The sequence below is a fragment of the Etheostoma spectabile genome, unplaced genomic scaffold (assembly GCF_008692095.1).
Source record: "Etheostoma spectabile isolate EspeVRDwgs_2016 unplaced genomic scaffold, UIUC_Espe_1.0 scaffold00005453, whole genome shotgun sequence".
Taxonomy (NCBI): domain Eukaryota; kingdom Metazoa; phylum Chordata; class Actinopteri; order Perciformes; family Percidae; genus Etheostoma; species Etheostoma spectabile.
This window is the reverse complement of record NW_022603266.1, coordinates 19,036-35,088: the sequence shown is the minus strand read 5'-3', so window position 1 is coordinate 35,088 and position 16,053 is coordinate 19,036. Positions and strand designations below refer to the sequence as shown.

Genomic DNA, 16,053 nt, shown 5'->3' with positions numbered 1-16,053 from the left:
TGTGTGGAATGACTCATGTATTTTTGGGTGATTACAATTGGGTAGGTAAAAGAACATTGATAGAGGGTTAATTTGACCCGAGGACAACATGAGGGTAAAACTTTATTGTGGCAGCGATAAAGTTGGTGATGTTTCCTGTTTACTGTACGGGATTCTCACACCGCCTCAAAACCGACTGATGAGTCTGACCCCAGACGCAGCCTAACTGCACTAGCCCCAGTCAAAATGAATGGAAAGATCTGCGTTTTTTGCCGGACCGTCTGACGGCCAACGCAGGCAGTGTGAATGAGGCCTAAAAGATTTATTTATTAATACTCCCCCAGTGGGGAAATTACAATTTACACTCTGTTTTGTTAGTAATCACTATGCACAGGCCTGAAATACACATGTGCTCCGGTCCAGTACCTTGCTCAATAGCACCCGGCTGCACCCAGGAGGTGAACTGGCACCTCTCCAGCTACCAATCTGAAATACACATGTGCTCAGGTCCTACTCATGCACAAATGGAGAGATGTCAGAGTGGGTGGGCACTGAGCAGATGATGTGGGGGGGGGGGTTTAGTGCCTTGCTTAATAGCATAGCACCCGGCTGCGTCCAGGAGGTGAACTGGCACCTCTCCACTTACCAATCCACACTCTGTACTTTAGTCCATACTAGGACTTGAACCAGCAACCCTCCGGTTCCCAACCCAACTCCCTACGGGCTAAGCTACTGCCCCCCCCTCCTTTAGACTGGCATTTAGACAAAAAGCACACCATGCAGGAGCTTTACTTGGGCTTGAAATGTTCTTCTTGACCTGAACCAGGAACCCTAACTGGACACAGAGTTTAATACTCAGTGGCCAACACTGAAACTCCTTGGAAATAAAGAACTTAAATCAATCTAGATATGATTTCTGTACGGCCATAGCTTGTTTTGTGGAATCATCATCAAAATACTTTCCTGACATGGTTTCAAAACAGTTTCCTAGGCTTTTCCAAAACGGTGTCAAAAAATATATTCATCTAATAATATTATATCAGTGGGAATAATTTGGATCAATGTTGACTTCTGCATTTTGCTTCCTATCAAAATATTGGTGTACAATACCTCATTTGTGCCTGATGACAGCATTATACATTTTTTTAGTGAGAGTAAAATGGATCGATGGTTTACAGTGCTAGTAGTATGAATCAAAACTTCACCAATGTGAAAAAAAATCATTAGGAACATGACTGGGGGTGTTGCTGAAGGAGTAGTTGGACTCTTCTGATAGGGCTTTGGTGTTTTTTAGACAAAGTAAGTTGGGTACCACTGCTCTATAATAGTACTCTTGATGCCAAATCAGTCCAAATTAACCTTATTTTTTGAGTTGCAAACTTCTACATCTGTCCCAATCTATTGTGTTTAACATTTCTTATTTGCTGTTCTCCGTTTCTCCACCACAACATAATGAAAGACATGTTACAAATACCACAATACTCAAAAGGCTGCATAGGATGAAGATGAATCCATAAAAGGCATGCCCTGCGGTAGCAGCACAGCATGTCTTACAAGGGCTAAAGCATTAGCAGCTCAGTAAGACAGTACTGTCTTTGGATATCCTTGGTCATCCTAGTAACCAGCACAACAGAAATAATAAAAACATTTCAACAGTTCACATTCGATCCCCCTACATTGGCAGGCTAATCAGTGATAAAGTCCCATCTTTGGAATGGTTAAAGGAGAAGCAGATTTTTCCTTTACCAACATTTTCCTCCCACTTTTTCTAACCTCCCCTCCCTCTCTGCATCAGCCATTTATTATAGTATGTGGACAGTGAGACACAGGCACCCATGCACACCATGCAGTAAGACAGTCTACCCGAGATTTAACACCTTTAACTCCAGCCTCCTGTCCATCTAAATCCAAATATATTCTCATTCTCTCTGTTTTAACTTATTTCCTTATTCCCTCTAGACAAACACAACTACACACGGTATATATACTATGTGTAACGGCACATTTATCAAGGCCTGACTATGCATAAACACAAAACAGGGAGGGTTGCTCAGTCTAAACACTCACAGCGTATACACACACACACACACACACACACACACACACAACACACACACACACACCACACACACACACACACACACACACACACACACACACACAGGCCACCATCTCTTAAAAGGCCTACACTTGGGCCACTAAGTACTTCAACACTTCCTGGAGTTTGTCGAAGACACGCAGATACGTTCTGTACATTCTGACAGAAGTGTTACGTTGAACCTTAAGTGGAGCTGAACAAAGTGACCCTGCAACAATGCCAATCAGTTAAGCGCACATTGAAGAGGTAGGTGTGCTTTGCTTTGTGTGTGTGTGTGTGTGTGTGTGTGTGTGTGTGTGTGTGATGAAACAAGGTCTTTCATTGATCATGACGGTTCAGCATCATAAGACACAGCCTTAGGCGAGGAGCAGTGCAACAGCACACAACAGTGTCCAAGTGATATGGGGTGGGCACGTGGGGGGTGGGCAGGAGATGTGTTCAATACCAATACAGTAAACAGTGTGATGCTCATGTGTTGCATTGTGTCCAACAAAAACTTAACTTAAAAAAATCTATTACATTTGCCATTTCGTATCATCTTTCCGCACCAGAATGCGCCGATAATATAAAATATTTCTATATGAATACAATTCTTACACACACACACACACACACACACACACACACACACACACACACACACACACACACACACACACACACACACACACTTGCGAACACATCCATTGACACAAACAGACTCACACTATGTATGCAAAACACTTTCTACGTTCATAATAAAAAAAGTTTTTTCACAAATTAAGAAAAAAAAATAGTTGTATGTACAGTATAAATTCAATGACTTATTACAGAACAGATTTTTAATTGGTTTTTGACTCCAGTGATATTTCATGGAGAAAACTGCATAAACATAAAAATAAAAAAAACCTAAAGATTGCATAAACACAAAATTTGAACTTGTTAAAGACAATGCTCATACTAAATTAACTATAGTCCTTCATTGTATTAAATGACACATTTCCACTGAGCAGCATTCTGTTGACTGGGGTACAATGCTGGGATCCCTCCTACTGGAACAATGTTAACGGGGATGACTTTAGCTTGGACCACATCCTCTCACTCAGCACCCTCTGCACGCCTCTAGTCTTACATAACAGACAATATTTATAGGCGGTGAGTAGATGTGTGTGTGGGTCTTGTGTGTTAGTGATCTCACAGTCTTATTCATAGTGGGTGAGTCTTCATCTGAGAGTGGCGTCCCTCTTCAGAGATTGGGCTGCTGCAGGAGTTTGTGGAGAGAGGTTGAGGTGGTGTGACAAGACAAGGCAAATTCCCTTAGATCTCTCTATATCTATACATACATGTAGACACCATGTGTCCATGTCTATAGGATGAAATGTCTGTGGGATCTGGTTTATGTTGGACAAACTACAATAGCTTTAGAGATCTGGCTATCTGAAGATCAACTTACTGCTCTGCAGAGAGGAATATTGGATTTACACTCTTGAGCCTTTTGGTTTAAATGAAAAACGAAATTTGTCATTTTTCCTTAATGGTTGCAGTACTTTTTGAACTTCTGTCTTTGTAACTTTAAGCTATATCTGTATTCTTGTGTTTTTGATGTGATTATAGTGCAATTATAGTGCATGGAGTTGACTTAGACATTGGCTATGGCAACTAACACCCTTTGACCCATAATCCAACAGATTTAAAATCCTGTTCAACCAATTATCCAATGACAATTGTACACCTGATCTAGTCTGGCTATGTATGTGTTTTCTTTATGTCTTTGTCCACTTTGACTCTGATAAAGACACAGTAGCGTAGGAACATTAGTCTGTTTGCATTAACACAGGCCGTAAATCAATCACTGAGTCCGGTTTTCCCTTAAATCCTTAGATCTACTGAGTGTGTGCGCGTGTGTGTCAGTGTGTGTTGTACCTGTCGAGGGCAGTGCTGGTGGCCATGCTCCTGGCAAAGCCCTTGACTCCCAGCTGTCTGAAGTAGGGGACGGTGGAGAGGTTGGCAGCCATGATGGCCACCGAGTCGGACGGGTTCACAAAGAAGCCGTTTTCTCCGAGGATCATGTAACGGTCCTGGCATCAGCACAGCATACAGTACAACGTGAGTCTTGGTATTAGATTTAAATGTAACAATGTAAAGATAGAACTGCAACCAGACTAAACATGACGGATTTAGGGTTACAGGTGATATCAAAGGATAAGTCTGGTCATCTTCTATCTCTTTATCTCTTCTTTTGCTTATTGTCAATTAACCCATCCCTCTGTGCTGCAGACCTCCATTATAGTTCAAATGATGCCACATATAATGTAATAATTGTTTTCAGCTAACAGTTGCACAGATTAACCATTGGGTTGCCATAACATTTAGTTAATGAATTAATTAATGTTTAAAGTATGGAAGATATTGGTGATGCTATTATTCAACAGCGACTGCAAAAAAGAAACCTGGCGGGAGGAACAGAGCAGATATGAAATAATTCTCCTGATGCTAAGCTAATTCACTCAGCAATGGCGTGCGCGTGCGTGCATGTGTGTGTGTGTGTGTGTGTGTGTGTGTGTGTGTGTGTGCGTTTGTGTGTGTATAAACAGTAGAAACGACTACTGGATGACAGTGTGGAAAAAGTGAGCTGCTTGTTGGATCGTCATTTGTCTCATTCAGCCCCCATTGCTTTTCTTCCTGTTATAAATGAACGAACAAACAAAAGCATATAAAAAAAAAACCTCTCTGTGGTATCTATGGGTGGAGTCTGATGATGTTGCTTTGAAAATCAATCTGAATAGGTTTTAAATGAACACATTGCTGAATGACCTACCATAAACCCGAATATCCAGCTGTATGTAAGAAAGGACATCTATTTAGGACAATTGACCCTCCTGTTGTCCTCGGGTCAAATTTGACCCATTTTCAAAAAGCTTCCATATCAGAAATTTGGGTTTTCTTTCACCCAAATTGTCAAAAAAATAACGTGGATTGGATGTGAACACTCTTCACAAGTAAAATAAATTATCAGTTTACTACTTTCATTGATTTTTTTATTTTTTTTTATTAAATTAAATTAGCCTAAATGCCCCCTGAATTTAGCCCCGCCCACAACTTTTGAGGCCGGGAAGTTCATATTCTGACTAGAATCTGAGTATGACCACGTCAGGTTACAGTTTTTATAGCATTTGAAAGAAGAATAAAAACGACAAAAGAACGTTGATAAATGTGAGAAAAATGATGGGGGGGGGGGGGGGGGGGGGACAACTAATACATCAAAAAGGGAAGAAACAAAATCAACAAAAACTTTGAAAAAAGTGACAAAAACGTCAGGAAAAGTTTTTAAAAAACCACAAAAAAAAGTGACAAAAGTTTCAAAAAACGTTGGTACTTTAAATTTTGATCCAGAAAAACAGAAAGTTTCCTAGTCAACGGGAAGACAACACAAGGGTTAAAGCATCGCCATGGTAATGTTAGTAAACCAAACCAGACCAACATGTATTATCAACCCCTACAGCCTCTAATAGCACAATTATAATCTGAATAAAAGGGATTATCCACTAAATCTACTGTATTATTTTATGTCACAAAGGGGCTTTATGGCACAAAGTAAAGTATAAATGCATTGCTAAAGCTTACAAAGTCTTTTTAAAAACATCATCATCAACATGAAAGAGACTCCTTTAAGAAAATCCCTTCCAACATGCCTCTATTTATCAAGCAACATTTCTTTTTTTCCGTTAGCACCAGCTGTTTCACAGAAAATGCATTTGATTAAAATTTTGAATTTTTTTAACTGTTGTATGTATTTTTTTTATATTTAAAACTTGTTTACTGCATGAAAACAACTTCCACTCAAAAACTAAATGCATTTGAGTTTGAAAAAAAAAAAAAATCATTTGACTCCACCAGTTGAAAAACATGTTATGCCGGTGAGTTCAGTGGCACACTATTAAAACATGGGCATTGTCCACTGACATATAATTTAAAAAAAAAAAAAAATGTATCTATGTTGCTATGTGTTATGACAGTACTATTGATGTTGTGTATTCAGTGTGTGATGTCAATATCTACCTTTTAGCACATTCCTCACTCTTATCACACATATTTAACAGTGGCTATACCAGGACAACAAAATTAATTTGACACATGTCATATAAATTACTCAAAATGCTATTTGTCCTCTATGTTTTAAGACATTTAAAAGTAGACATAACATGTCTTACCCCATCCGCATCAAATGCAGCTCCAAAGCCAAAGTCCCCTCCTTTCATGGCATCTACCAGAGAGGTGGCGTAAGTCAGGTTGGGCTCTGGAGGTCGGCCCCCAAAGTCCTCCAGGGGGACACAGTTGACAGCAGAGTTAGCAGGGGCTCCCAACTCATCACACAGGATCCTACGCACGTAGGGGCCCATCACTGTAACACAACATGAGGAGTAGAGACAAGGACAAAAGACAGAAACTGTTTAATCTCCAATAATTTACGCTATTTACAGTGCATGCAGTGGTTTCAAAATGTACACATCCATGCTAAAGTTGATTTAAAAGAGGAATAAAAAAAAACATTTTGGAAATTGATCTTAATGCCTTAGTTAAAAAAAAAATAGGAAAATCCAACCTTCTAAGGACATCAATTTTCTTTGTGAATGAATAACCTATTGTAAATAAATATATTCTTAAAATACAGGGGGCATAACTTTACACACCCCTATGTTAATTCCCATAGAGGCAGGCAGATTTTTATTTTCAAGGCCAGTTATTTCATGGATCCAGGATACTATGCATCCTGATAAAGTTCCCTTAGCCTTTGGAATTAAAATAACCCCCCCATCATAACATACCCTTCACCATACACAGAGATTGGCATTGTGTATTTCAGTTAGGTTAATAGCTGGTTTGATTTGCATTGAGAGATGATCTTATGGAAAGTTCCCCACGTGTATCTCTATGTATGGTGAAGGGTATGTGGTAATGTGGGGGGGTTATTTTAATTCCAAAGGCCAAGGGAACTTTATCAGGATGCATAGTATCCTGATCCATGTAATAACTGGCCTTTAAAAATCAAAATCTGCCGGCCTCTATGGGAATTTAACATAGGGGTGTGTATAGTTGTGCCCCTTGTATTTTAAGGGTTTATTTACTTACAATACATTATTCATTCACAAAGAAAATTGGGGTCCTTAACAGGTTGGATTTTCCTAAATTTTTTTAATTAAGGCATTAAGATAAATTTACAAAAGATGATTTTGTTATTTCTCTTTTTAATCAACTTTAGCCTGGGTGTGTAAACTTTCTCAAGCCACTGTAAGGTAGATGACGAATTGCCTCACCTCCGTTCATGGCATCTATGTGTATCTTGAGCTGATCTGGTCCTGTGAGAAGACTTTTAATGGCATTGAAGTCAAAGATGTTTCTTAGCAGTTGTAGATACACATCCACTGAGTCTACGATCTCCACTACAAACACAGAGAAGAGACGATCGGTAACGGATGAGTTTGTTTGTATGCATTTTTCAATTAAAGAAAGAATGAAAGAGCGAGTGGGTTTTGTACCTCTGAAAGGTTTGAACTTGTTCTCCAGGTCAAATTCTTGTCTTCCCAGTCTGGACAGGTCAATGCGGAGATCAGGGCAGATTGCATACTCCTCAAGTGTCCGGCTCACCTGGTAGATCCTCTCCATCACTGTATCCGGAGACGGACCTACCACACAAAGGAAGACATGCAATTATATGTGTAAACTAACAAAACACGCATTCATTTTTGTCCAGAAAAAAAATCTCTGACTTTACAGATGTTTTTGAGCCCCTCACTTTGACTTTAAATATATCCTAATAGGAAGAAGCAACTGGAAGAATCAGAAAACAAGCACTCTTTCTCAGTCCTCACCTCCATTTGCCACATTGAACTTGATTCCAAAGTCTCCACCAGGGCCTCCGGGGTTGTGACTAGCTGTAAGGATGATCCCGCCAATGGCCTTGATCTTCCTGATGATGCAGGACACAGCAGGGGTGGACAGGAGACCATTGTGGCCGATTACCAGACGTCCAATCTGCACAGCACAGATGTTAACAATTAGCAATGTCAGTTGCCCTGGAGTATGCCCAACCAATCTACATGTGTTTTGGGGATCTGGAGAAAGCGTTTGACTGGGTCCCCAGGAAGACCCTGTGGGAGTATGGGTGAGTAGGTCCCTTCTCAGGGCCATCCAATCTCTGCATGACCAAAGCAAGAGCTGTGTCCAGGTTCTCGGCAGTAAGTCGGACTTGTTCCAGGTGAGGGTTGGCCTCCGCCAGGAATGCAGGGATGTCACCAATCCTGTTTGTAATATTTATGGTCAGGATATCGAGGCGTAGTCGGGGCGGGGAGGGGTTGCAGTTTGGTGGCCTCAGGATCTCATTTCTACTTTTTGCAGATGATGTGGTCCTAATGGCATCATCGGTTCATTACCTTCAGCACTCACTGGATCAGTTCGCAGCCGAGTGTGAAGCGGCTGGGATGAGGATCAGCACCTCTAAATCTGAGACCATGGTTCTCAGCAGGAAACCGATGGAGTGCCTTCTTCAGGTAGGGAGTGAGTCCTTACCCCAAGTGAAGGAGTTTAAATGCCTTGGGGTCTTGTTCGCGAGTGAGGGGACCATGATTGGTCGGAGAATCGGAGCAGTGGGTGCGGTATTACATTCCGTTAATCACACCATTGTGATGAAAGGAGAGATGAGCCAGAAGGCAAAGCTCTCGATCTACCGGTCAGTTTTCGTTCCTACCCTCACCTATGGTCATGAAGACTGGGTCATGACCGAAAGAGTGAGATCCAGGGTACAAGCGGCCGAAATGGGTTCCTTAGGAGGGTGGCTGGCGTCTCCCTTAGAGATAGGGTGAGAAGCTCAGTCACCCGTGAGGAGCTCGGAGTAGAGCCGCTGCTCCTTCGCTTCGAAAGGACAAAGTTGAGGTGGTTCGGGCATCTGGTGACGATGCCTCTTGGGGGCCTCCCTAGGGAGGTGTTCCAGGCACGTCCAGCTGGGAGGAGGCCTCGGGGAAGACCCAGGACTAGGTGGAGAGATTAGATCTCCAACCTGGCCTGGGAACGCCTCGGGATCCCCCAGTCGGAGCTGGTTGATGTGGGTCGGGAAAGGGAAGTTTGGGGTCCCTTGCTGGAGCTGCTGCCCCTGTGCCCTGATACCGGATAAGCGGATGAGGCTGGATGGATGGAGTTGCACATCAGTCATCAGAATGTCACCTACTGTAATTGTGCTTTATGATTAAGCTAGAATTGTTTTTGTGGATGACTTGGATGTTTTCAGAATGCTGCTTATATATGAAATCAGGCTCTGCATAAAATTGTTGCTTGAAAAATGACCATCAATACACTGTAACAAATTTAACGTAAAGTTTACAGTAACTTACTGGTAACAATTGGCCAGCGAGTTACTGTGAATTATTTTTACAGTAACTTTACTTCAGTAATTCAGTATTTTATGTATTCTTTGTAAAATACAAAACAATTGAACACAACATAACATAAAAAAGTAAAAATTCAGTACTTTATTTTACTATTTACAATACTATAGTGGCTATATTGTGATTTTCTTTTACTGTAATACTTAGACTACTGTGATTTTGTCATGTCGACAAGGTTGTAATGTAAACTTTACAGCATTCCACTGTAAAAAATCATATACAGTAGTGTTACTGTGAAATCTACAGTAAATAACTATAGATTTCACAGTAAATAACTGTAGATTTCACAGACATTATTTACAGTGTAGGGAAATGACGCAGAAAACAAAAATTGTCAGGTAGCGTTTCTTGAGCTGACATAACATCTAGAAAAAAATCATGTCTTTTGTTTAAACACTGAGTTGAAAAGGTTTAAGAGCCCATCTGTCCAACTGGAACTGAAAGCAACACTGGTCCAAAGCATCCCATCCTTCCACAGGTGACTAATTGACAGACAGCTTTTAAAAAGCAAATGATCTGCCCCAGGAGGGGGCCTAAATAACAGGGCTGCACTCTCTATTTATAATTTGTATGCCACTTTTAAAGTGGTAATACCACCAGCATCCCTTAAATCCCCTGCATATCAGCTATTCTAAATAAAAGTGTCCTCACTGGAGAGGAATTTATTCTCCTGACGTCAGTATATCCTTCTAACATCCGGCATGTTGCATGTGTTTATAAAGTAAAGACAAGGAAAGTGAGGGGCAATCCTAAGAAATGTACTCTTTAAAACACATTTAGCCTGCATAGTATTGTAATGACCTAAGAAGACATATTAATCAATCTATTATAGATCTTATTCGCTCCATGCATTTGGCTTGGTCGTCTACAAGTGTTGCCCCTCTTCTGTCTGACTTTTGGTTCAATGCCATTTGACAGGGGATGCCCAAAGCATGGCCCCGGAGAGGTGGACCAGTGCAGTGAGGGGGAGGGGAACGACATACGTCGGCAGGAAAATAGAGCAGGATGGATGGAAGTGCTGATAAGGCCGACATCAAGAGACATTTGGCTGGGCCAGCAGAAAAACGGACAGATCTAAAAAACAAACAATGTTCCTTTCAGATTTTCCTTTGGAATCTGTCCAAATCAACCAGAAATTTTCCTCCTCTCTGTCTTCCTGTTTCCATTTATCTGCTGCTTACGCTTGAGAGTTCAGACACATTTTGGATGGGTTATTAACTCATGAAGTTGTTGATAACACAGATTATTACTTTCATCTGGCTTTCATGTCTGAATGAGGAGTGATTGCATGAACATGTCAGCTATGATTAAGAAGATAAATAAATATTGACCAACTGCAATGCAGTCCTAACTATTTATTTTGGAACAATCTCTGCTGGCTATAGCAATGCTTCCCCTCCTTTTTTTGCTCGTGTCCACTTAAGTTTAGACCCCCAGGTTGGAAACCACTGGGCTAAATCCAAAATGTGATTTATTTATTTATGTATTTATACCTTTTTTTGGGATAATAAGCTACTTTCATTAATGGCAAGTTTATTCATTCTATGGTCTTCATTAAAATGATAAGCAGCTAAAATCCCATTTGGATTTAAGTCTTTACTTTTAACAACTCCTGTTATAAATACACTAGTGTAGATTCATTATAGGCCTACTTATTATTTTTTAACAAAAAAATACAGAAATGTCAATCTTATGCATGGTTATAAGTGTTTCTATATGTTGATTTAATGAAACAAAAGTCAGTCTCAGTCAGTATATGTGTATATTCTATGGTCTTCATTACAGTGATTATAAGCAGCTAAAATCAAGTTTGGATTTGAGTATTTACTTTTAAAGACTCCTGTTATAAATACACTAGATTTTGTGATTGTTGTTTTTTTTTTACCAGGAAATGTTAGTATTACGCATGGTTAAAAGTGTTTCCATATGTTGATATGATAAAACAAAAGCTTGTCAGTCTTGGACGATATATGACCCACACACACACACACACACACACACACACACACACACACACACACACACACACACACACACACACACACACACTTACACCATTGGCAGCTGCCATCTGCACTATGACCTCGGTGGCGGTCCGGCTGAAGTAGCGGCCGTCGCAGCCCACCACCATGGTGCAGCCCTGCCGGTCCCGCAGGTCGATGGAGGACAACACGCTCTGTATGTAGTTCTGCAGGTAGTTCTTCTTCCCCTCGAACACCGCGGTCTTCCTCCGCAGACCGTTGGTACCGGGCCGCTGGTCGTCGAAGGGGGCGGTTTGGACCGTCAACACCGGGATGGGACTGGTCTCCATCCTCCTCGTCGGGACCCAACGGGAGGACGCAACAAACAACTTGAAGTTCGAAGCTGACTTCTGGTGGTATCCGACCCCAGAGGAAAAGGCGTCGAATCAACAGCCTTTGACAAAGATGGAAGTTCCAGTTGGAGGAGGAGAGCAGTGACAGCAGTGCCACACACAGGGATAAAAGGAAACACCCAATCCCAATTGTCCTCACCTCTGCAACTAATGTTGTAGCCTACAGAGCTGCATCCCTCAGTGCTGAGTTTAACATTCAGCTCCTCTGCTGATAGACAACTCCCTCTTTTCCTAATAAGCCTGAACAACTGACTACAAGAAGAAAAAAAAATCAGGGAGGGACAGAATCTTCAAGGCCCACAATCAGCTGAGCCTCAGGCCAAAAATAGACCTTTGACTGATGGCAGAGGGGAATTGTGTCGGGACCGGTCTGCAACCGGACACTGGTGCGCCTGTGCTGTCCACACTGCCCGGCATGAAGGCATAAGCCGGTAGACTACTGTGGGCTAGTCACTTGAGTTTATTGTGGGAAATGACAGACCACTGAGCAAAATTACACCCCCTAATATCACAGTCTTTCTTGTTTTTCCATTTCAACTTCAGGGTCTTCAGTTCCATGTGTCACACACGACTCTCACCTGCAGTGTCTTTGCATAATCAGAACTGCCCCATTCCACGACTAGGGTGTAATTAACCTACTGGTAGCTGGAGAGGTGCCAGTTCACCTCCTGGGCACTGCCAATGTGCTCTTGAGCAAGGCACTGAACCCCCAACCGCTCGGGTGCCTTTCCATGGGACGCCCCCCCCCCCCCCTTACTCTGACATCTCTCCATTTAGTGCATGTATAGGTACTGAGCATGTGTGTATAGTTAAGGCCTGTGTGCAATGTATGTAATAACAACACAGTGTAAATTGTAACTTGTAATTTCCCCTTGTGGGATTAATAAAGCATACATTATTATTATTACTAGCCTAGTTTATTATTACTGCCTGCAGCAGTCTCTATAATTTATAATACATCGCGCCTGCTCCAATATTTGGTAAACAGTGCGACCTGGAGGCTGGAAGGAAGAACTGAACCCTTCTTATACATAAAAAAAACCCTTCTAGGTTGAGATGATCACAACAATTAACCTACATTAAAATTTTGAGTCTATTCTATTCTATTCTATTCTATTCTAGTTTAATTTGTATTGTAAATGGACTTTCGGTGTAGAATTGTAAATATTATTTTTGAGAAATGAAGAATCAATAAAACAAAATCAAGAAGGATCCATTAAGACGTTTATTTGAGGAAGAAAAAAACTACCTTTTATGTTAGTTTAGCGACTCATTCTTAACCTCATTACGTTTAATCTGCAAAAAAGGGGGGTTAAGTTTATATTTTCAACCTTTTATCTCAATTACTATATCTCTTTGACTGCCAAATGATCGTAAAGAGGTGGTTAACTGTTATGGATGGGTCGACCTTTTTTAATATTCTTTACATAGCCTATAATTAATAAAATGACCGTGCAAGTGAATGGATTTTACTGCCTGTATAAATCTAAAGGGTCGACATTAATAATGATGGGAATATTGTGAACTGTGAGAGACATAAACTTTCTAAACTGTCACGTTGTCTTCCCGTTGACCAACATTTAGTTTTTTTTGTCAAGATTTGAAGTTAAAACCACATTTTTCTCACCTTTCCCAAAGTTCTTTGTCGATTTTTTTTGAACATTTTTGTTGCTGGTTTGAATTTTTTGAAGCTTTCTCCGACATGTATTGTCACTTTTTGACATTTGCTAACTTTTCTAAGTTCTTTCTCACTTTTCACAATGTATTTGTCGATTTCTTTCTGCGTTTTTGTTGTTTTTTTTCCCACATTTGTCATCTTTTTCAGTGTTCTTAAATCTTATTTTGTTCTTAAAATGATATAAATTACATAAAAAGGCACCCAAATTAAATAAAAATAGTTAAAAAACAGTTATTTGACTTGTGAGGAGCGTTGTATGGAACCACCCACGTATAAATGTTTTTTACAATTTGGATGAAAGAAACCCAAATTTCTGATTTAGAAACTTTTTGAAAATGGCTCAAATTGGACCCCGAGGACAACAGGAGGGTTGACCAAAACTCTTTTTAACTTGTTGCAGCATGACACACTGATACATAATCTCAACAAAATCCTAATATGTTTCTGACTACATGATGAGAATAAAGTTGATTTTGTCTAATTTCATAGACGGCTGTATTTTTCTTTTATAATTTCACTGCGCCCTGGACTAAATAAGTAATGTATGTATAATAATGACTGCTCCTAACCAAATAAAGAGCTTTAAACATCACAGATATGTTTCAGACATTTATTTTGACACGTTAATTAACAACAACGAGGGTTTTCACTTCAGCAAGTCTCACAAATATATTACCACGCATCTTATTTACATTTATTTCTTTTGAGACATATAACTTTTGACTGTCAACGCACATAAATATCATGCAATTAAAACATTTCTGTAAGAAATGAGCTACACCGACGTGTCCTCACACCAAAGGCTTCAGCAGTGATGGTAAGAGAGACTGAGGTTTCTTAAAGGAGCCGTGCTCAGCATGGCAGGGGGGCAGAATGGAGTCCTGGGAGCCTGCAGGAGCGCCGGAACCATGAGATGACCGTACCAAGGGCGCTGCGAGGGCTCTGCTGTGGATTTGGGTGCTGTGGACAGTGTGGAGAGGGCTTGCTCATGATGCTGTCAATGCTGAAAGAGCACTTTGCCTGCGGGCCAGGTGGTTCTGGTGCGCAAATCTGCGCTCTAATGTCTTTAGGCCCACTGCACTTCCTGTGACTGGTCAAAGTTTGTGGTTGTAGGTGATAGGAGGGAGGCATCATGATGCCTTCCTGCAGAGGCATGTACCGGATAGGAGCAGCGGGTGGGGGGCTTACCTGGGCTTGTAAGCAATATGGTTGCCCGTACGGCCGGTAGCAGTTCAAGTTGGAATAAAACATAAGTCCGTCTTTGCCGAATTCGGGCTGGTTTCTCTTGAAGCGCTTCCTACGCCGAAGGAAGCTGCCGTTGTCGAACATGTCCTCTGAAGCCGGGTCCAGAGACCAGTAGTTACCTTTGCCCGGGTTCCCAGGCTCCCTCGGGATCTTGATGAAACAGTCGTTGAGAGACAGGTTGTGCCTGATGGAGTTCTGCCAAGCGGGGAACTTGTCTCTGTAGTAGGGAAACTTGTTGCTGATGAAGTCACAGATGCCACTCAGCGTCAGCTTCTTCGCCGGGCTCTGCAGGATGGCCATAGTGATGAGGGCAATGTAGGAGTAAGGAGGCTTTACCGAGCTGCTCTGAGCTTTCCTGAACGGCAGTGCGTCTGCGCAGAAACTGTTCTCGCTTTCCCCCGAGGAGTCTGGCTCTGATGAGTCAAACTCAGCACCAGATTCTGCTGAGGAGCCGGGGTCCGTGGAACACTCATTTCGATACAAACGCCCGTGGGTAGGCTCATTCTCGCCCACTATGTCAATCTCATCATCTTCTAGGGGCAAAGCAGCGTGCTGTGAAGCCTCAAATTCACTGGAGAGAGTCATGGTCACAGTCAGAATGTTAAAAAAAAAAAAACGAGTAAAAACTCAACCGTGCCAAAGAGGCATTAATGGTTCGGTGTGCGTAAAAACCAATAGGCCCCTATTCATGCGTAAAAGCACATCTACCGTCCGAGATGCTGTCTGTTTGTTGTGCTAAGGAGGGCTAAGGCTTTATATGCTGGGAGACAGCTGTCCTGCAGGCCAGTCCCATTAACCCTCTGGACCTATCAGAGTAGCCCCTCACCGCGGGGAGCATCACACAGCTGGGGGGGCCTGGGGAGTCTTGAGGTGCGCACGCCTATTCATGCAAAGAAAGCTCAATATATAGATGGCAATCAGTTGAATTTTGGCCAATATGGATATTCCAAACGGTTCCAGAGGGCGCAACGCAAAATAACATTAAAGAAAATAAAGAAAAATCAGAAAGCATCTTACATATTTTTGTATTGAGACAATCCTTGACCAATATTGGCCCTACACATTAACATAATCACTGCAGTGTTACTTTTGGCCCATCACTTGTGGTACCGTGAGCCTGGTGTACGCAGTGTTCTGTGTCTGACATGCACACATGCTACCAAAATAGATTTTATATGAGGTTAACTCTTGGTATTTTAACGATCTGACATGAAGAATCGTACAGCAGCACAGTCAGACGTGGGATGTTGTTGGGAATTTT

The 16,053-nt window shown here is 41.5% G+C and overlaps 2 protein-coding genes across 2 annotated transcripts; both read right to left on the bottom strand.

The window, feature by feature from the left end:
* Positions 1-3,979: 3,979 nt before the first annotated feature.
* LOC116677637 (phosphoglucomutase-like protein 5) lies at positions 3,980-13,613 on the bottom strand (the record flags this gene model as incomplete). Its single annotated transcript, XM_032507993.1, is given in 7 exon segments — positions 3,980-4,134; positions 6,268-6,458; positions 7,372-7,497; positions 7,594-7,740; positions 7,927-8,089; positions 11,549-11,859; positions 13,602-13,613. Coding segments are annotated over 6 exon segments (1,040 nt in total), but the record flags the coding sequence as incomplete, so codon positions are not given.
* A 592-nt stretch (positions 13,614-14,205) lies between these two features.
* On the bottom strand, positions 14,206-15,900 carry LOC116677638 (forkhead box protein D5-B-like). Its single transcript, XM_032507994.1, is given in 2 exon segments — positions 14,206-14,472; positions 14,475-15,900. Coding segments are annotated over 2 exon segments (1,023 nt in total). The 5' UTR covers positions 15,378-15,900; the 3' UTR covers positions 14,206-14,352.
* Between the last annotated feature and the right edge of the window lie 153 nt (positions 15,901-16,053).